Below are 22182 nucleotides of genomic sequence, written 5' to 3'. Positions count from 1 at the left end.
AGTGGAAGTTCGTGTTTCTGAGCCCAAGCATAACCTCCATCCCTGCCACCATGGCCACTTTGTTAATAAGCCCATTCGGCAATGGCAGGAGTGGCTGGGGAGAGGCTGACTGATACCCATAGAATGCATGATCCTATTCACATGATTGTTAAAATCCTCCTAGGCTAAAGTCACCCTTTGGTGAGCATTCACATGAGACATAAATATCTTCACTTCTTTGGCACATTCAGAGAGGTCTATCCACATGGCTCATCCCCAGACTTCCCTGTCACCAATTTTTTAATCATGATCCTTCCAAATCCCTGACCATCCTGCCAAATTACTGGCCACAGCCCTTGAATCAAAATGCAATCATACATCTGGCCATTTCTCCTTCCAAGCAAAAAAAGCAACCAGGGGCACTGCTCAAAGTTCTTCCCACTGTGAGGATTTCCCTTCATGACTGTACTTCAGGAAGTGCCAGAAAAGGGCAGAAGTGCTGTCACTGTCCACTTTTGAGTGGTGCCTGCATATCACAGAGAACTATCTGTAAACCAGGCACAAGTTTTCTTGTCCTCAGTCAACTGATCATAAGGAACTCTCCATGAGGCCACAGGTGCAGAATGGGGGAGGTAAGGTAGTATGACAGGAGTGGGGACCATGGGCATTGGACCACTTCCTCATGCAACTTACTTGTGGCTTCAGGTTCTGCTTGAGCCCGATCTCATATATATCACTTCCGTTTAATGATGGGCTGCTGCTGTGCACATTCAACTTTATGACTCTGTGGGTCAGACTATACCCAGTTCACGATGGGCAGCTCAGGCCACATGGTGATTTGGTAGCCCATGGTTAAGCACTCCGTTTGTACTGTGGCCAAGTAACAAACCAAAAGCTCTTTCTCAAAAGGAGAGCAGTTATTATCTACAGAGGATGGCAGATCTTTGCTTCAAAATCCTAAGCGTCTGTGCTGAGATTCACCAATAGGGGTCTGTCAAAGACTCCAGCAATATCTCTATCTACCACTGATACTTCAAGTACCATTGGGTCAGCCTGATCATATAGCCTAAGTGGTAGAGTGGCTTGCATAGCAGCCTGAACCTGTTATAGAGCCTTTTTTTGTTCTGGGCCCCACTCAAAACTAGCAGCTTTTCAAGGCACCTGATAAATAGGCCAGAGTAGCACACCCAAGTGACGGATATGTTGCCTGCAAAATTCAAAGGTGTCGTGGCTCCTTTTTAGTTGTACGAGGGGCCAGACGTAACAACTTATTCGTCACTTTAGAAGGAAAATCTCAGTATTCCCCACACCACTGGATCCCTAGAAATCTCACTGAGGTGGAAGGCACCTGAAGTTGTGTCAGATTAATTTCCCACCCTCTAGCATGCAAATGTCTTACCAATAAGTCTAAAATCATGGATACTTCTTCCTTACTAGATCCAATCAGCATAATGTGATCAATGTAATGGACAGTGTGATATCTTGTGGAAGGGAAAGGTGATCAAGGTCCCTGAAGATTAAATTATGAGATACGGCTGAACAGTTGATATATCCCTAAGGTTCAGATGAGTGAAAAGTGTACTGCTGGCCTTGCCAACTTAAGGAAAACTGCTTCTCGTGATCCTTCAAAACCAGAATCAAGAACAAGCCATTGGCCAGATCAATAACTGCATACCAGGAACCAAGAGATGTATTAATTGGGTCATGCAATGAAACCACATCTAGAACAGCAGCTGCAATTGCAGTAACCTCTTGGTTAAGTTTATGATAATCCTCTACCATTCTCCAAGATCTGTTTTTTTGCACAGTCCAAATAGGCAAGTTGAATGGGGATGTGGTAAGAATCACCACCCCCTGCATCCTTCAAGTCCTTGATGGTGCCACTAATCTCTGCAATCCCTCCAGGAATGCGGTACTGCTTTTAGCTTACTATTTTCCTAGGTAAGGGCAGTTCTGAGGGCTTTCGCTTGGTTTTCCTACCATAATAGCCCTTACTCCACATTGCGAGCATTAATCCAATGCGAGCATCCTGCCAGTTGCTGAGTATATCTATTCCTATTTTGCATTCTGGAACTGGGGAAATCACTACCATGGGACTGGGGACCCACTGTGGGACAGATCTGAGACTCCATTTATAACCTGACCGCCATACACCTCTACTCTGACTAGTGGGCCACAGTGACATTTTCGGTTTCTTGGAATTACTGCCAGCTCAGAGCCAGTGTCCAATGATCCTCAAAAAGTCTGATATTTCCTTTTCCCCAGTGAACTGTCACTCTTGTAAAAGGCCATCAAGTCCTTTGGGGAAGGCTGGGACAAAGATCAACACTATAAATTTTTGGCAGTGTTGTGGGGTCCTTGCTTAAGGGGATGTGGCCTCACCTTCATTCAAGGGGTTGTGGTTCTGTAAACTAACTCAAGTTTGGGAATTGATTGAGGGGCTGTGACTCTCTACTCTGGTGATTCCAGTTAGACTGCTATTCACTTGATCTAGAATTCTTACACTTGTACAGATCAAGTAAATATTTAGTAGATTTCCCATTTATTTCACTCCTAGTAACACCATGGCTACTTAAGTAACCAATGCCGTAAGTTCATATGAGTCAGACTACTCTGACTGCTGCTTTGACTCTGGTGTCCATTATAGTAACTATGCCCACGTCCTCTTTGGTGATTTAGAGCCACCACTTGGCCCTAACCCCAGCCTTACTCCCAGGATCCAATCAGCCCCATTGTAGTTAAGTGTCTTAATTCAGTTAGGGAATTTCCCAGTATCAAATCTGGCTTACATAAAATAGCAATCACAGCAGTCTTCAAGGATGCTGGGACTCCCTTCACAAATTTTTCCTCACCATTTTAGTAAGAGGTGTGTCCTCTAGGTACTCCATGGGTGGGTCTGTGGGTCCAACCTGATAAACCCACTCTAGCATGCCAATTTCCCTAAGCCATTGGATATCTCCTCTACAGTGTACCAAGGCAGGTCTGGCATTTCAACTTGAGGTAGTGTAGGCCACTGCTTAATCCATTCTTCAGTGAACCAACCAAACACAAGTAGTCTTTGACTTATGATGTGTTTGAGTTATGACAAACTGCTCTTATGGCCACCCTTTTTTTGGGGGAGGGTACATCTTACCATTAGTAATATATACTACATACAATGTTGCAGCACATAATTTGTGGATGTTACCATTTTCAGATGCTCACTCGCAGATGTTCAATGTTATGATTTACTGTTCAAAACACTGCCATAGCAGGCGATGTCCCGGTCTACAGTGAAGTCAGTTTGGTGTTGGGAGTTGTAACAGATAGAAAGTGGGGCAATGTACAACTCTAACATATGACAATTGAACTGCACATGTACCCCACAGCTGTTATGACTTCAACTTCATTGTAGACCAGACCCATAAAAAAAAAAAAATTTTTTTTAATAAGATCATGACCTATAAAAAAAAAAAAATTTTTTTTTTAATAGGTCATGATCTTATTAAAAAAAAAGCATGATCTTATTCAGCATTCCATACTATAAGAAGCATTGGTTGTTAATTTGAAGCCATATTGTTCAAATTTCTGTTTGTGATCTCTAGAAGAATTATAATATTCTTCAATGTATCTAGAGCATTTTCTTGGGAGGAAGTTATGGGAAAATGCATGCAGGGGATATGGAAAATATTTGCTTTGTTATGTGAACATGCTCCAAGCATGATTGATCAGGATAATTATGATGCACAAGATCGGTGGAAAAACCCATGTGGCAAAAATGCTGAATTTAGAATCTGGTATCACCAATGTGGAACAGCTCATAGATAACAAAGAAGGGGAACTGATGTATCAGAGCTTAATGGGTTTTGAAGAGGAAAGAAAAGCTGAAGAAGAAAAAAATAATGAGGAAAAGGAAGAAGAGAAGTTGTCAAAAAATTTTATAGTGAAAAGATTAGCTGAAGTTTTTTCTAAACTAAATCTGGGGCTTCAGTTGCTTGAAAACAAGTACTCTAAAGCTGATTGCTTTGCTAAAATCAACGGGCAGATTCAGTAAGCAGTGAGATGTTACTGTGAAATTTATGAAGAAAATAAGAAAAGGACCAAACAGATAACTCACACCAATTTTCTAACTTGAAAAACTATCCCTATCCCCAGGGATAATCCAGATGGTCCATAACTTTCTACAAGCAGAGTTGCGCCTGCAACTGACAAAATACCAATGTCATTCAACTCTTCATTACTGTCGGAGTAAATTTTTATGATTTATGTATTTTTTATGTATGTATGTATTAAAATCTGTAAGTTTATATGTAATGTTTACAATCTCAAAGACTGGATTTTAAAAATATTGATAATAAAAAGCAATAATAATTAAAAAAGGGTATTTGACTTATGTCAGAACATATGACAGAGTTGTCAGAACGGAAATCCATCATAAGTGGGAGACTACCTGTAAAATACTAGATACTTTTATAACCTTTCAAGCTGAAACACTGATTGAAGAATATGTGTTTAATGGTCCCATACCAATAAACTCAGGCTGATCCAAATTTGTTCCTTGTGCCATTATCCCACATCCTTACTAGTCATTCCCACACATATTTCCCAGGCTTCTGTTTGTATACATTAGAAAAATGAAACAGATCTTTTTGAGTGTAGCGTACTTCTTCCTGGGTCATACTTTGTAGTTCACACTTTTGGGGGCTCATTGAGCCTCTAGTCTAGTTATAGGTCTAGAAGCAAAAATGGGTGGTGAGGGTGGGTCCTGGGGATATTCAGCAATGTCTTTTAAGGCATCTGCCTCAGGCGATGCCCCAAGCAATGCCCTAGGTGCCACCCCAGGCAATATCTCAGACAAAGACTCTTCATACACAGCTGGGTTAATCTCATCAGATGGGGTGGAAGGGATAATGGTTTTACTGGGGAGGGTGGTTTAGCAGACAAAGCTGGAGTAACCTCTCCAGATGGGAGTGATTCAATGGGATTTAGGGGCTCAATGTCCCCAGCTTCCTGATATTTGCCCATATGTATGCATCCGAACATTCAGGATTCTATTTCTTCCCAATCGATGTCCTCACTTTAACTTCAGATACCACTCGGGGTTGGAAATTCAACTGGCATTGTAATTCAGCCACTCTTAGGATAAGACTCTGGGTTTGGTTTTTGGAAGTATCAGCTCTGTTACTACTAGAAATAAAGCTTTGTTTCAGGAGAAAAGTGGCAACTTTCAGGTCTTCTATGTAGTGGAGCTTGAGCTGTGACTTTGAAGCTTTTAGCTCATCTCTTTCACCACTTTGTCTAGCAAAAGGACAACCAACCAGCTTCCTTATACTTCTCAATATGAAAAAATTGTAGAAAAGTATGCAATCATCCAGAGCCTTGTCTCTCATAAATATTTGATGAAACAGTGGTGATATTTTGTGTGTTTCTATTCCACCCTACACCACGGATTAGCAGTACCCTCTTTACAACCGGAGATAGATTCATCAGTGCCTTTCAGAAAACTCATCCTTAAGATTTTGTTCCTCTAAAACCACCCTCAGTACCAAATGTCTTAGGGCTGGGTTCTAGAGGAGCAAAACCAGTGAAGCATATACATAAGATCATAGAGAAGGAATTTACTTAAGGAAATGACTTGCAGTTGTGGAGGCTGGCAAGTCCCAAGTCCGTGGGTCAGGCAGCAGACTGGGGGCTTTTCCTGACTCATGTGGTTGGTTGCAGGGGCTGATGAATCCAAAATCTTCAGATCAGGCAACAGGCTGTTGGCTAACAGGGTTGTGGAAACTGGAGAATCCAAATTATGCAAGTCAGGCAGGAGGCTGCTGGTTCACATTCCAAGAACCTGAGGTCAGGATGATGAGATGGATGCAGGATCGAGATAGAGAGCGAGCTTTCACAGAACTTCCGTATATACTGGACGTAGGTCACACCCCCAAGGAAACTCCCCCTCCAACTGACTGGCTGCTCACATCAGATCACAAAACAGAGGATGATTACATAATATCTGCCAAACCACTGAGAATCCTGGGCTAGCCAAGTGGACACACGTAATATCAACCATCACAGCTCCACAGTGTTTCCTAGGGTGAAATATTTAAGGGAGCATATAGATCATCAGGTCTTTTCTACCATGAAGTGCTGATGGGTTCAAAACTCTGACCTTTCTGTTAATAGCCAAGTGCTTAACCATTGCACCACCAAAATTAATATAAATAATATATATTTTATTTATTAATATAATTGGATTATATATATAATATAAATGGATGGAATGCTTCAAGTAAAAATCAAAGACTGTCAGAATTAATTTTTAAGAAACTCAGCTATATGCTGTTTTAAGTAACAAACTTAAACCATAAAGATACAAAAAAAGGTTGAAAATAAAAACAGAAAAAGATACACTAGGTTAGTACTAACCAAAAGAAAACTACTGTGTGAATATCAGACAAAATATACTTTGAAGCAAAGAATATTACTAAAGATAAAGAAGGTGCCTACATAATGTTAGAGGTTTAGACATAGCAATCATAGAAACTTAAACATATAGTATTATAGTATCAAAATATATAGAGCAAAAACTGGACAACTACAAGAAACTGACATTCCATCATCGAAGTAAGAAAGGTTGCCAAATATCTCTGAGCAACTGATACATAATGCAGGCAATCCCCCTCCCCGCCTGCCCCTCAGGCTACATGGATATCTGTGGCATAATGGTGGCATAGTGGTTAAGAGCTATGGCTACTAACCAGAGGTCAGCAGTTCGAATCCACCAGCTGCTCCTTGGAAACCCTATGGGGCAGTTCTACTCTGTCCTGTAGGGTTGCTATGAATCAGAATCAACTCAACAGCAACGGTTTGGTTTTGGTTTTTTAGGCTATACTGACTTTGAATAACACAGTTAGAAAACTTGATTTGAATCAGCTCAGCAATTAATAACAGAAAGCACCAGGTCCGGATGGTTTCACTAATAAATTTTACCGAACATTCAAAGAAAAATTAACATCTATCCTTCTAAAATTCTTCCAAAAAACAGAAGAGGAGGAAGTATTTCCCAGCTCATTTATGAGGTCAGCATTACCCTAATACTGAAACAGGGAAAGGCACTAACAGGAAGGAAAATGACAGACCAATACATCTCATGAACATAGGTGTAAAAATCCTTAACAAACGTTAGCAAGCTGAATCCAACAACGTGTAGGTATATAATACATATACCACAACCAAGGGGCATTTAGCCCAGATATGCAAAGCTGGTTCAACATTCACAAACCAATCAATGTAATTCATCATACAGTAGGCTGAAGAGAAAAAGAATCATATGATCGTATCAACAGATGCGGAAAAACATTTGACAAAATCCAACACCTTTTCATGATAAAACTCTCACCATCTCACCAAACTAAAAATGGGGGGAAACTTCCTCAACTTGATATTAAAAAGTATAATAAAGGCAGCTACAAAAGAAATACAGCTAACATCATACTTAATTGTAATAGTGAGAAACAAAATACTTTCTCCCTAAGACTGCGAACAAGACAGAGATGCCTCCTCTCACCATTCCTATTCAATATCTTACTTGAAAGTCCTTGCTAATGAAACTAGACAAGAAAATGAAAATGAGATTAGGAAGAAATAAAACTGGTTGTTCATAGATATGATTGTCTTTATAAAAAATTCAAAAAAAATCCACATAAAAAAACAGCTGGAACTATGTGATGGTTAATGTTATGTGTCAACTTGGCTAGGCTGTGATTCTTAGTGGTCTGACAGCCTCTATGGAATCATCTCCCTTTTTGTGATCTGACGTGAACAATCAGTTGGAAGTGGCATTTCCCTGGGGGAGTGGCCTGCATCCAACATATAAATGGACGTTTTGTCAAAGGTAGCTCTCTCTCTTTTTCTCTTGATTCTGTATTCATTTTGTCATCTGCCCCTGGCCCTGGGGATGTGAGAAGCCTTCAGTCTGCTGCCTGACGTGCAGATTTTGGATTCATCAACTCCCACAATCCCGTGAGCCAACAGCCTGCGTCTGACCTGCAGATTTTGGGTTTGTCAGCCCCTGCAACCACGTGAATGAAGAGGTGCCTTCAGCTTGCCTCCTGACCCATGGATTTGGGACTTGCCAGCCTCCACAATGGTGTGAACTATTTCCTTGAAATAAATCTCTCTATATATGTGGGTTGGTTTTTTATATATATTTATGGAGCCTTGGTGGTACAGCTGTTAAGAGCTCAGCTGCTAACAAAAAGGTCTGCACAGCTCAAATTCCCCAGCTGGCTCCCTGAAAACCCTATAGGGCAGTTCTGTAGGGTCGCTATGAGTCAGAATTGACTCAAGGGCAACAGGTCTTTTTTTTTTTTTTTTTTTTTTGGTTTCTATATTAAAAATAAAAAAATTTTTTTTTAATATATTTATATACACACTTCACTGGTTTTGCTTCTCTAGGGAAACCCATTGCCATCAAGTCGATTCCAACTCATAGCAACCCTACAGGACACAGGAGAATTGCACCATTGGGTTTCCAAAGTTGTAATCTTTATGGAAGCAGACTGCCACATTTTATCTTCCGCAGAGAGGCTGGCGGGTTCAATCCGCAGATCTTTCAGTTAGCAGCCGAGCACTTAACCACTGTGCCACCAGCCTAGCCTAAAACAAACTAATGAGCAATTACAGCCAGGTTGCAGGTTAATATACAATATACACAAAAACCAAAACGGAACTCATTGCCATCAAGTCGATTCCAACTCATAGCGACCCTAAAGGACAGAGCAAAGCTGCCCCATAGGGTTTCCAAGGAGCAGGGGTGGATACAAACTGCCACCCTTTTGTTTAGTAGCCTTATGCTTAAACACTGCGCCTCCAGGACTTTTATATGATACATGCAAGGTTAAGTCATTTGCTTTCTTATATACCAGAAGTGAACTGGAATTTGAAATTAAAAACACATCATTTACACTAGTCCCAACATATAAAAGAAATAGGTATAAATATAACGCACTATATACAAGACGTATGGGAGAAAAACTACAAAACTCTGATGAAAGAAATTAAAAAAGCTTTAAGGAAATGAAGAAATACTCCATGTTCATAAATAAGAAGACTCAATAAATTAATATGTTAACTCTTACCAACTTTACCTATAAATTCAATGCAATCCCAATCAAAACTCTAGCAAGTTATTTTGTGGATATCAACAACCCAATTCTAAATTTATACAGAAAGTCAAAAGATTATTCAGATAGTCAGCAGAGTTCTGAAGAACAAAGTTGGAGGAGTGACATTCCCTGACTTCAAGACTTAATGACTGAGACAGTGTGCTACTGGTGAAGAAACAGACAAACAGATCAGTGGTACAGAACAGAGCCCAGAAATGGGCCCTCACAGCATAGTCAACTGGGAGAAAATATTGTAAAACAGCTATCTGAGAAAGGACTTGTATTCAGAATGTACAAAGAACTCTCAAAGCTCAACATTAAGAAAACAAACCAATTATACAATGGGCAAAAGATCTAACCAGGCAGCACACCAAAGACAACACAGAGACGGCAAATAAGCCTATGAAAAAATGCTGAACATCCTATGTCATTAGGGAATTTCGAATCAAAACAACTATGAAATACCACTATATACCTATATACCTAGCATGGCTAAAATCCAAAACAATGACAATACCAAAGGCTAGGCAGGATGTGGAGTAACAGAAATTCTCATTCATTACCGGTGGAAACACAATATGGTACAGCCACTCCAGGGAGCCAGCTGGGGAATTTGAACTGCAGACCTTTTTGTTAGCAGCTGAGCTCTTAACCGCTGCACCACCAAGGCTCCATAAATATATAGAGAGATTTATTTCAAGGAAATGGTTCACACCATTGTGGAGGCTGGCAAGTCCCAAATCCATGGGTCAGGAGGCAAGCTGAAGGTACCTCTTCATTCACGTGGTTGCAGGGGCTGACAAACCCAAAATCTGCAGGTCAGGTAGCAGTCTGGCAGTTTCTTACTAAGCTAAACACAAATTTACCATACGATCCCAGCACTCAAACTCCTTAATTCTTATCCAAATCAGTTGCAAACATGTCTACATAAAAACCTGTACATGAATGTTTACATCAGCTTTATTTATAACTACCCAAAACTGGAAGCAACCAAGATGTCTTGCAATAGGTGAATGAATAAACTGTGATACATCCAAACAATGGAGTATCATTAAAAAGAAATGAGCTATCATGCCACAAAAAGGCATAGAAGAACCTTAAACGCATATCACTAAGTGAAAGAAGGCAGTCTGGAAAAGCCTACATACTGTATGATTCCAACTATACGACATTCTGGAAAAGGCAAAACCATGAAGGTGGTAAAAGAAAATCTGAGTGGTTTCCAAGGCAAGAGGGGTATGGGAGAGGGATGAATAGGTGGAGAATGGGGCATTTTGCGGGCAGTAGAACTATTCTGTACAATGATACAATGGTGGACACAATTTGTCAAAACCCACAGGACCGTACCACACAAAAAGTGAACCTAATGTAAACTACGGGCTTGAGTTAATAATAACGTGTCAATATTGGTTCAATTGCAATGAAGGTACCACACAAATGTAAGATGTTTAATAATAGAAGAAACTGTGTGTAGGGGGGAAGACGGTACATATAAAAACTCTATTTTCTGTAAAATTTTTTGTAAACCAAAACTGTTTTAAAAAATAATAAAGCCTATTTTTTTTAAAACTTTATTCAACTGACATCTACAAAATGCTACACTGAACAACCACAAAATACATATATTTTTTTCAAGCACGCCAGGCCATTTTAAAAAAATGACCATATAAAAGTAATAAAACAAAAAATAAGAAAGGCTGCCCACTTTCATTACTTCTGTTTAGCACTAATTTGGAAGCTTCAACCAGCACATCTGACAAAATAAGAAAATAAAACCCTAAGTAAAAAATAAAACTGTCTTTATTTAAAAATATGATTATTTAGAAAACCGAAAAGAAAGAATCAAAAGACAGTGTTGGATTTAAACAATGTACAAAAATCAACAAAAAGAAAAATTCAAAAAAACAATATAGTAGCACTGAAAAACAAAATATCTACAATAAATATATGTCAATTCTCCCACAAACTGATCTATAAATTCAATGCGATTCCAAAGAAAATCCCAAAAGGGTTTGTATATGTCTGTGTGTGTGTCTGTGTATAAGCTGAGAAGCTAATTAAGCTGATTCTAAAATTTCTATGAAAGTCTGAAAGTCCAAGAAGAGCCAAGAAACTCCTGAAATACAAGTTGAAGGGACCTGTCTTACCAGATCAAGGTTGAGAATTATTGCAAATGTACAGTAAGTAAAACTGTGTGTTGTTAGCATCAAAAAAAAAAAAAAAAAAAACTGTTGCCATCGAGTCGATTCTGACTCATAGCAACCCTACAGGACAGAGCAGAACTGCCCCACAGGGTTTCCAAGGAGTGCCTGGTGGATTCAAACTGCCAGCCTTTTGGCTAGTAGCCGTAGCTCTTAACCACTACACCACCAAGAATACATCCACTGACTAATGAAACAGAAAAGAAAGCCTAGACACACAGCTACAAACATACGAAAAGTTAATTTATGACAGATCAGAGGAAGAAAAGGGAACTTCTTAGAGAAAGGTGCTGGAACAACTGATTATCAACAAAGGGGAGGAAAAAAAGAAAGAAACTAGCCCACTACTTCTCACCACCGACAAAGATCAATTCAAGGTGCACTGCAGACCTAGATGTGAAAAGCAAAAATCACAGGGCTTTTGTAATAAAATACAGACTGATATTTTTATGACCTTGGAATTGAGGGAGTGCGAAGAAGATGAACTGGACACAATAAAAACAAAAACATTAAAGACACCATAAAAAGAACAGAAACCACGAACTGAGGAAAGATATTTTTAACACACAAAACTGATAAGGGATTAAAATCTAGACTACATAATCAATTTTTAGAAAGAAACTACCCAATGAAAAATTTACAAAAGACTTGAATGGGAAGTTTACACAAAGGAAACCAAAAACCAATAAACGCTTAAAAAGATTTGAAAAACCTGCTTAATAAGTAACAAAGCCCCTATATCATTTCACACTCCCAAATTGGCAAAAATCACTAGCATCAAGTGTATGTGTGGATGTGGAATAACAGCAACATTTAAACATTGCTGGAAGGAAAATATATTGTTACACTATTTTGGGAAACAATTTTGCACCATCTAGTAAAGTGAAATATAAACCTATTTTATGACCCAGTAATTCTACTACTACATATACGATCTAGGAAGATCCCACATATATCCATGAGATGGGTGGGAGAATGTCCACAACTGACCTGTTTGAAGGAACAACAAATGCCCATCACCCGCAGAATGACTAAAGTGTGACATACTCACTCAGTGAAGATGACATGTATAACGTGGTTCAGTCTCAGAAAGGTAACGTGGAATGAAAAACAGAAGAATGCATAGAGTGAGACGCCACTTACACAAAGTTAAACATGTATAAGGCCAAATAACGTATTTCTTAGAGAGAAAAACACATGCGGCAAAACTACCGCAAAAAGCAAGGTAATGATGAACACAAAAGGGTTATCCTGAGAAGGGAGGGGTTCAGGTGAGTTTGGGAAGAGGCACCCAGTTTGCGGTAATGCTGTACCTGCATTCCTGTACCTACATGTGCACCGCATTCTTATTCTTTGAACTTTTCATAGTTTATAAACATCCTTTCATATCTACTCAATATTTAATAATTAAAAAAACAAAATCTACACAGTTCAGAGGTGTGAATAGTGAACAAGAAGTGAGATGTCTAAAAATACAGACTATATACCCAAATTCAGAATATAGCCATAGGTGTATTGAGACTATCTAAATTAAAAAAAAAAAAAAGAAAAGAAAAAGCCAGGCCATTGGAAAATGATGGTTAATTACATGCAACTGTTTATTTAATATAGTCCAAGGCTTTCCATGATATAGCAGGCCTTGCTAAACTTTTATCAGTTCAGACGGTAGAAAGCAACAATTACACTTTTTGTATTTTACTTTAACCTGAATGTATGTGGTTTTTCTTAACACCATGACCAAAAATCTCGACCGATAAGCAGGACTAATTGAAATTACCTTCTCGTTTTAGAAGTTACAGTGTCAATGACAGATCTCTGGGGCTCAGCTGCTGCTGCATGCTGTGTCGGCCCTGTCTCCAGCCAGCTGCATGGCTTGGGCAAACCATCTACCTCTCTAGATGCTTTCTCATCTGCAAGATGAAGGCCTAGATTAGGTGATTTCCATTGTTTCACCTGGCTGTAAAACTCAAAACTTTATTTCCCATAATTTTAACTTAATTTACTTCATCTTTATATGCCATTTCTCTACCTATAAAGCATAATTTCCCAGGCTCAAATAAACATGGAATCATTCAAAATTAAACACAGGCCCAAAATACTTTAAGTTTTTCTACTGTATCCCACTAATAGATACAAGGGCTCTCACCTGAATTTTCATTTCTACCTCTTTATTTAAAGTCACAACTGTAAAATGAATGCATTTGAAAACAAAAAAGATACATTTCAATGATGAAAAATATGCAATGATCATTAATATCTACTGTACATTTTGCCAAGGTCAACAGAATGAAAGATGATATGAAAAAGTCAATCTTCAAAATATCCTTAACAAAAACTCTCTCCTAAATAGTAAAGTCATCATTTAAGAATATGCACTTTACATACCCGGACAGCAGCTGCAACACAAAAGATGGGGGGGCAGTTAAGATGTTAAGTCCTCAAGTTTTCTACATAAACACATGTGGCAACAGGAATTCAAGATTAAACTTCTAAAACAAACTTAGAAATTAAAATAAAACGAACATTTCAAACAGATAACCACCGTTAGAATAAACAAACTAAATTTCTTCTCTTTTCTCAATAGAAACAAAATGGGACATTTCTTAACAAGAACAGCTCGTTACTGATCTAAAAGACCTGTGGAGGTCTCCAACCTCTCAGCACTGGTACAAAGCAAATACCTTCCACGAAATTATTTTTCACGTTATATAAATATTCTCATTTATTTGGAACGGGTAATGCTTAAAAAAAAAAAACTTAGAACCCTTCAAATACTTGTTTTTATGTGTGTGGAATTACTACACTTGAGAGCTTTAAAATCACCTAGGCATAACCAATATTTGAATTTTGCAGAAAAATAATAATTCTTTCACTATAGATTGAAAATAAAAAAAAAAAGAAAATTTTTTTTTTTTTTTTATAGATTGGGTTTCCTTAAGCAAAACTTATCAACTATGATAATAATGATGCTGGTGGTATTAAGTGATATTCTCATATTTTTCCTTTTAAAACATATATAATCCATGTAACTCTAAGGCGTAAATATGTTACAGTGTATATACTTCCTTCACAAGGAATGACTGCTTTCAAGCCCTACCTAGGAAAAAAAAAAAAGAAGCAAACTAACAATGGCATTTACCAACTGTTTTGTTATTGAAAAGCTACAACTAAAATTCAAATGATGGACAGTTTAAGTACATGATATAAAGCAAAAAATGAAAACCATTATAACTTTACCAAAAGAAACTTAAGAAACCACGAGAAGAAGTTAAATGAGCACGACGTAGGACCCAAAGATTACACTATGATTCTCAGCTGATTTCAAACCAAAAGACACCTATAAACAATTCCTGTGAATGTTTCTTATACTAGAAAGACGAATTTCAAAGCAAATGGTGGCCTGCTCAGCCCTACCTTGTCAAAGATAAATATTCAGATGAAATAGAAGTTGCGTTTGCTAAAGTGTGTCCCCTGAACAAATGCACTGGGCCCTGCTACTCAGAGCTGCCCACTCCCAGGCTGTGCCAGTTAGGAGAGTAACAGAGAACGGTGGTGCTTTGACTAAACACTTTACACAGTGGACTACAGAAAAACAATCCTAAACAGACCATCTTTTAAAACTCCAGAGAGTAAGATAATTTCATTATTTATAAATACTGAAAATGCAAAGGGTCCATACAAATTAAGAGTGGAATTAAGTGTGTACTTTTCACTTTAATATTCACTTGATGTGCTCTTAAAATCTCTATGAGAGAAGCAGTTAATTTCCCCATATCTTTTGGCAATAGGTTCAAAAGCAAAAGTAGCAGGGCTGTTGAATTCCATGAAACTTGCCTTTTTTTTTTTTTTTTTAAAGCTAAATGATTCAATATCTGTATTGTTATTGCACTCATATATTGCCCGGAATATATCTATAGCAACTCAGCAACAGTGATTGCAACAAAACTAAGGTAAATTGTTCTACAAAGCATTTGATTTCCTTATAAGAAAGTCTTGCTAGAGGAAATGCAAACTACAATTCAAATCAGATTATATATGCTTAACGATTATTTAATCTTATATAAAATTAAATTTAACCCTCACCGCTATAAATCTGTAGGGAATCAGAAAAAGATTTACAGTACGCAAAGTTTTAACTATTGCATTCTACTTTGAAATCACTGAGTTAAAACAGTATTTTCCCAAGATTCAAAGAAAAATAGATTTTATAAAAGGGATTCTTCTTAATCACCAAATACATCATTTTTGTTACTAAGACAAAAACAAGTTATACTTTTTTTTCCACTATAATTTGCTCTGATGAAAGAAATACTCTCTTTTAACTCCTAACAAATGCTACATTTTCAAGACTAGAGGAACTAGGAGGCATTCTTCTTGGCCTAAATTATTTTTCTCTAAAATATGTCAAGTAAGCTTTTAAAGATTCAGGGAGGGGCAACTTCATGATTTTTTCTCTCAGCAGATTTTGAGGAGGCTCTTCTGGCTTCATGGCTTCACTGTTATCTTTCTCCTCCTCTTCCTTGTTATCTTCTTCCATTTTTTCATCCTCTTCACTGTCTAGAGGCTGTGGAATGAGCTGATTACCCACAAACACATATGTGTTAATTCTCTGTTTAACTCTCTTTCTTTTCCTTTTCGGGGGGGCTCTGGGAGGAAGCCCCTTGGCCTGCATCTCGTCATTGATGAAATTTCTAAGTGTGCGGCGGATGTAAATGCGAGCCAAGTCCTGCAGGTTCCTGACAGCACACGGGGCTAAACAGGAAACAGACATGAAAAGTAAAACATTACACATTGCTCATGTCTTCAAAGGACAAAATGTGAATTCCTCTGCGAACATTAGAAAACATAAACAGTACCGCTAATGTTGAATTTTACCTGAACTCTGTGATACTAGAAAATAGCAAAGGTTAAAGAAATCCCCTAGACCTATGTAGCCAGGAAAACAGCTTTCTGCAAACAGCCTGCCTTCCCATAGACTTAAATAACACTCACCAGGCACCCCGTGTTCACCTATGACAAGGTCAGACACAGACCCTCCAAATTCCAATTCCTTTACCTCGTAAACAAGTAACCTATTGCCAAGCAATTCAGTTACTTGGCAATGAGAAACAAAGTGCTGTTAACTAAACTTTGTCCAAGCTTCCTCAGGTCCCTGAACTTTTTGGCTCACCTCAGTTCAGCCTCAGCTAACACAAGACCCCTCTTTAAAAGCCCCTCCTGGAGGACAGGCTGACCTCAGTGTAAAGCCTTCTAAGTTACTATCTGATGATACCACCGCTCATCCCACTGTCCCACACTGCTTTCTTCTCTCCATGTTTACCATCCTAGGTTCTGAGTGTTCTCCCTATTGGAGAAGTTCCCCTCCCCAACTACTACAACAGTTCCTTTTCCATTCCTCCTTTCCTTCCTGAATAAAGCTTCTCCCTATCAAAGTCTGGATTTGTTTTTATTTGACAGTGTAAAAACCTGGACTTCCATCTAACAAAGATTTAGGGCACTGACGCTGTCAAGCACAACCTTCTAGGTACTGGGGACAGTGCAGAGAACAAAGGAGACCATTCTCTGGGCCCAAGGAGTCTAAGCAGGGAGAAGACGATAGACAGACTAGCAAACAGAACAATGCCCCAAGGTGAAGCTGCTGTGCAGAGCATGAAAACCAGGGCTTGCTAGAAGAAAGAGCTGAAGGCCCCAGCAAGCTCTTTAGATCAGGGGTCAGGAAGGTCCTCCCTCAGGAGGTGACATCTGAGGGAAGAACTAAAATAAGGAGAGGTCAGCCACAAAAAAGCTGGGGAAAAGACCACTTTAATGTAAAATACTTGAATATAAACATGCTGCATGTATGGAGTAATAAGGGTTTAGAATTCAAAATAGTTTAAGCAGACAAATCAATAAAGGGCTGACTAAATAATCACAACACATGCACGAAACAGAAGAATGTTGCGCAGCTGAAAGATGAAAAACTAAGCTTCTGGTGAGTGGAAAGATCTCTAAAGCACATTTTTCTGGGGGTGAGGGTGGGGGTAGGGGAGCAGGGCACAGAAAAATATGTCTAGAATTATGACTTGCCTAAAAAATGGGACCACCACAGGGCTCCTTAACAAAGAATATATATATATACATAGCACCTTGTATTTGGAAACCCTGGTGGCATAGTGGTTAAGTGCTACGGCTGCTAACCAAAGGGTCGGCAGTTTGAATCTGCCAGGCACTCCTTGGAATCTCTATGGGGCAGTTCCACTCTGTCCTATAGGGTCGCTATGAGTTGGAATCCACTCGACGGCACTGGGTTTGGTTTTTTTTCGTTTATATGCATCAAAGTTCTCTGGCAAGATAAGAAATCTGGACCAGTGAGGGTGCACAAGAGACAGGGACAGGAGAGATTTTATACTGCATATCCTTAGATACTTTTTGATGTTTAAAACATGTGACCCAAGTACAATATATTCAAAAACTCAAATAAAGGCAACATTTGAACAGCTGCTTCAGTGTAACCTCTGAAGTTGTTATACACACACACGCATACACATACACATACTCAGAGCTTATGTCATTCTTTCTGTAAATCAGCAAGTAGGACTGGTTCACAGGCAAAGGGCCACCAGAAATCATCCTGTGATTTTAAAGGCACGGGGAAATACCACAGGTTCCTTTAAATTACTGATGTTAACTTAATATCAAAAACATCAGAGTTCGAACATATCCTGTCTGCCTCATTGTCATTTCCCACAGATACATAAATGTATAAGCCCTATAACCACATACTCTTCTTTGTATCCTGTTCCAATACTTAGCACATAAAAAAAAATAATAATAAATTCTCTGCTCCCTAGTTTCCATCCTTATGGAAATAAAACAATTACGAAGACCCCTCTAAAACACCTAAAACAAAACCCTCCTTGGTTAAACAGTATTAAAATGTTTCATTATTTATTTTTCTGTCTCTTCAGTTTTGGTACTTTTTTCTGGACGTTCCTTTTCAAACGTCTTTATCAAACCTTTAAAATTCTGCCTTCTTTAGTTATTTGCAAATGGTTGAATCCAATGGCTACTGGGTTGTGAGCTCTGGGAGGGGAGGGACTGTGGCTGTTTCCTCTTCAGACTCCCCACAGGTCCAGTACGCACCAGCCGTGCAGAGTCTATACTCACACTCACAGCCACCAGCTTGTTTCCTGTGTTCTTACCACTGTACCACGGTGCCCTGGGCTAGGCCAAGTCACATGTTAGACACACACACCCTCAGTAGAAGACATAATTATTCACAGAGCCCTAGGACTAGAAACTTTTCAGAGTCCTTTAGAGCTCGGCTGCTAACCAAAAGGTGGGCAGTTCAAACCTACCAGCTGCTCCTTGGAAACCCTACGGGACAGTTCTACTCTGTCCTGTAGGGTCACCATGAGTTGGAATCCACTTGATGGCAATGGGTTTCTCTGGCCTTCTTTTTTTTTTTTTTTAGCACACATCTATTGGGCCACTAGAAAACTTTTACACTATTTGGAAAAGAATTTCAAAGGCACCTTAGGCCTGTTCTGCTAAGTACTGTGCTTACTTGTTCTACTGGTCTGGACCTGTCCCCACTACATGTACTGGAAAATGAAGCAGCATGCAAGAATTTCAGTTCAAGTCCTGGGGCTACCACTGACTGGTTCTGTGAAGACAGGTGAGTGACAAAAGGTTTGTATTCTCATCCTTTATGTGTTAAAATGTATAAAGTACCACTTGTGTTGCCTACCTCCAAAATTGTTCACTGCATTATTTAGCATTCATTCAGTAAACATTTATTAAACTATATGCCAGGCTCTGTTCAAGAACCCATTAGGTAACAGTGCGTGGTTTAGACTAACAAAGTCCTTGCCCTCACAGAGCTTAAACATCTGCACTAGGGCTGGGGAGGAGATAAAAAATAAGTACACATAAGACAGGGGATATCAAAAACAATGATATGATATAAAGTGACTTTCTATTCGATTGGCTCCTTGTGAAGGTCATGTCTGAGCGATGATCTGACTGATGTCAGGGTTACGACTATGTAAATGTCTTGGAGCACAGATGTCTGGGTAGAGGGGAGAGCAGTTTTCTACGAGGTCAACAAGCTTAGCATGTTCAAGGAGCTGAAAGAAGGCTGATGTAGAAATTTGGAGCAAGAGGACAGTGGTAAGAGATCTGATCATGCACTGCCTCATAGGTCACGGTAAGGAATGTGGATTTTATTTTCTAAACAACTACTCAAAAGTTTTAAGAGGCAAGGGTTACAATGCCATGACAATAATGCCTCTGTAGAGTCTAAAATGCATCAGGGCAAGAGTGGAGCAGGAGGTCAGCTAGGGCACTTCGTAGGCCACACGAAATATGACTACTTGTGATGGAGGGTGGCAGTACAGGTGGAGAGAATTGGACAAAGGAGAGAGATATTTTGAAGACAGGATGGTGATGGATTGGAATGGGGGATGAAAGCACATGTGTGTGTGCGCACACACTCACACACACACACATACACAAAAGAATTCAGTAAGACATCTACGTTTCTGGCCATAGCAACTGGGCAAATGATGCTGGTGTCAGTTATTGACGTGACAAAGGCAGAGAAGTCAAAAATTTGTTTTGTGTTAAATCTGAGGTGTCTATTGCATATTCAAAATGGAGATTTCAGGAATAACAACAACAGCAACATTGATCGCAAACTCTTCAGGAAGTAGTACTATGGCACATCAGCCACTATTTTAAGCACTTAGAAATAAATAATTGCTCACTCAATGCTAAATGAGGAGACAGAAGGAGAGAGAGTTTAAACAACTTGCTCAGGGTCATAGAAGTTGTGACAGAGCTGGGATTTTAACCCAGCATCTGACTGCAGAGTCTATTCTGCCTGTTAGATAATGACTCTGGACTCAGGAGCAAGGTTGCGTGGGAGATACACATCTGGGAGTCATCAGCCCGTGGGTGACGTGGTGAGTGACAAGGAGCTGGGTAAGAATGCGCAAGGGAGCGTAGACAGAGGAGAAGAGAGGTCTAAGGCCCAGTGAGCTCTGCAAAGGGGGAAGGTAAAGAAGGAACAAGAAATACAAGCTATAATTAGTCTTTTCATCTTGTCTCACATTCCTGGTATTCTCTTTCAACACCTTAATTATGTTCTTCCCCTGCCAACAACACTGTCTGCCATTCCAGGGGCACTGCTAGAATGACAAACTGTTCGATCCTAAATGGTGAGGATACCTAACCGCATAAAGAACCAACTGGGCCCGGAGTGGAAAAAGGATTCACAGTTTACTTTTGTAGCTTCTAATACTCAGATATCCTAAAATAGCATCTAAGTGAGTGTCATTTAAAAGTTCTTTTGAATGATAAAAAAAAAACTTAGATAATTCTCAATACTAAAAAAAAAAAATTACTTACTCAAATATCCCCAGTATTTTTTATTCCTTAATACTCCTTTGTTTCTAATGCTTCAAGTTATGAGAGAAGGACTTACTGAGTCAAATAGTATTAATCCTTAGTACCATAAAAATTTATTTTGAATTTATGCTTTTATCCCGAAATTACAGTTAATGTTATCTCGTATATATACATTTAAACTCCACTTATTTAGACTCTGTATAGATTTTACAAAAACCTACTGTCAGCATTTTGACTTGGATTTTTAACAAAAATTAAAGAAGGCATTTTATTTAGGTCAAACCACACAAAATTGACAATTTTGGGGCATTTTTGACCTACAAAAACAGTAATTTCATATAGTTCACAATTCATATAGTTTCACAATTTATGAAGTCTCTTCTGACCCTTCTAAAGGGCCTGACATGAACTTTAAGCAATACAGCCTTATTTTTAGAATACAAAAAAAAAAAAAAAGACCTCTAAGTGGAATAAAAATTAGTGATGAATTTGAGAAAAAATAGCTATATTTTAGTAGGCAGTTTAATATAAGCTATTTTATAACTACATAATAAACTTGGCAAAGGATATGCATGTATATTTAGTTTTTTTACATATATATACTAGCATTCTTTCATATTATAACTCCCTATAATTAATGGAATAATGTCCTCTGAACAGAAAGTTATTTTAACTTATCTGAACAGAAAAGAAAACTTGTTCTCATTCTCTATATGTCATATTAAATTTTGGCAAATACTAATTTTCAAAACTTTTTAACTACGTGAACATTGCCAAATAAAGCTCTTATTTTTAGAAAGTCTCATAATTCCTGACTCATTCTATAAATTGCTATTAGTAGTTGAAGATTTTTTTCTCTTTTTATTATAGAACTTGCAAGTTTATATATAAAAGGAGAGTACAATGGACACCCAAGACCTGCCACCCGGCTTCAAGAATTATCAATTCACAATTATTCTGATTTTATCAACACCCCCAGATGCTCTCCATCCCCCACCCCAGATTATTTTCACAAAAAAGTTAGACATCGTACCTTTTATCTGTATAGATTTCAGACGTATGATGGATCTTTTATTAATTCAGGCTCACCAGTCCCAATTTTATCTATTCCACATGAAATTTATTCCTTACTTTACAGGAACAGTTGTAAACATAAATCATCCTAACTAATGACAATCTTAGTAACTGCCTGGCCCTACCTGGGCTGACATCCTTAAAGTGAAAATAAAAATTGCTCATTTAGAGCATATCATCCATGTCATTCATAAATCATCTTATTATAAAACAACATTTACAATCAAGACCCTCTTGAGTGAAACGAAGCTAGGAAAACTAGTAATCAGATAAAAAGGGAAATGACTACTTGTAGGATTCTGAGGATTTTAAGCGTCAATGACAAAGTAGAACATTTTCACAGTTGCTGCAGAAATCTACAGGGGGCTCCGTAAGTGCACGCATCCACGATGCAGGCCACT

The 22182-nt window shown here is 38.6% G+C and overlaps 1 protein-coding gene across 8 annotated transcripts in view; it reads right to left on the bottom strand.

The window, feature by feature from the left end:
- Nucleotides 1-22182, bottom strand: part of PCMTD1 (protein-L-isoaspartate (D-aspartate) O-methyltransferase domain containing 1) — a 417471-nt gene that overhangs the window by 284164 nt on the left and 111125 nt on the right. For 7 of the 8 annotated variants that reach the window (XM_049859827.1, XM_049859824.1, XM_049859828.1 and 4 more), the window contains one exon: nt 11325-16069. The exons of the other annotated variant lie outside the window; for it this stretch is intronic. In XM_049859827.1, coding sequence (XP_049715784.1) covers nt 15702-16069 — 368 coding nt within the window. In that variant the 3' untranslated portion in view covers nt 11325-15701. Of the gene's footprint in view, nt 1-11324; nt 16070-22182 lie in introns of those variants that run through there. 8 annotated transcript variants of the gene reach the window in all.

Source organism: Elephas maximus, chromosome 19 (genome assembly GCF_024166365.1).
Source record: "Elephas maximus indicus isolate mEleMax1 chromosome 19, mEleMax1 primary haplotype, whole genome shotgun sequence".
Taxonomy (NCBI): domain Eukaryota; kingdom Metazoa; phylum Chordata; class Mammalia; order Proboscidea; family Elephantidae; genus Elephas; species Elephas maximus.
This window is presented reverse-complemented; position numbering and strand designations above follow the sequence as displayed.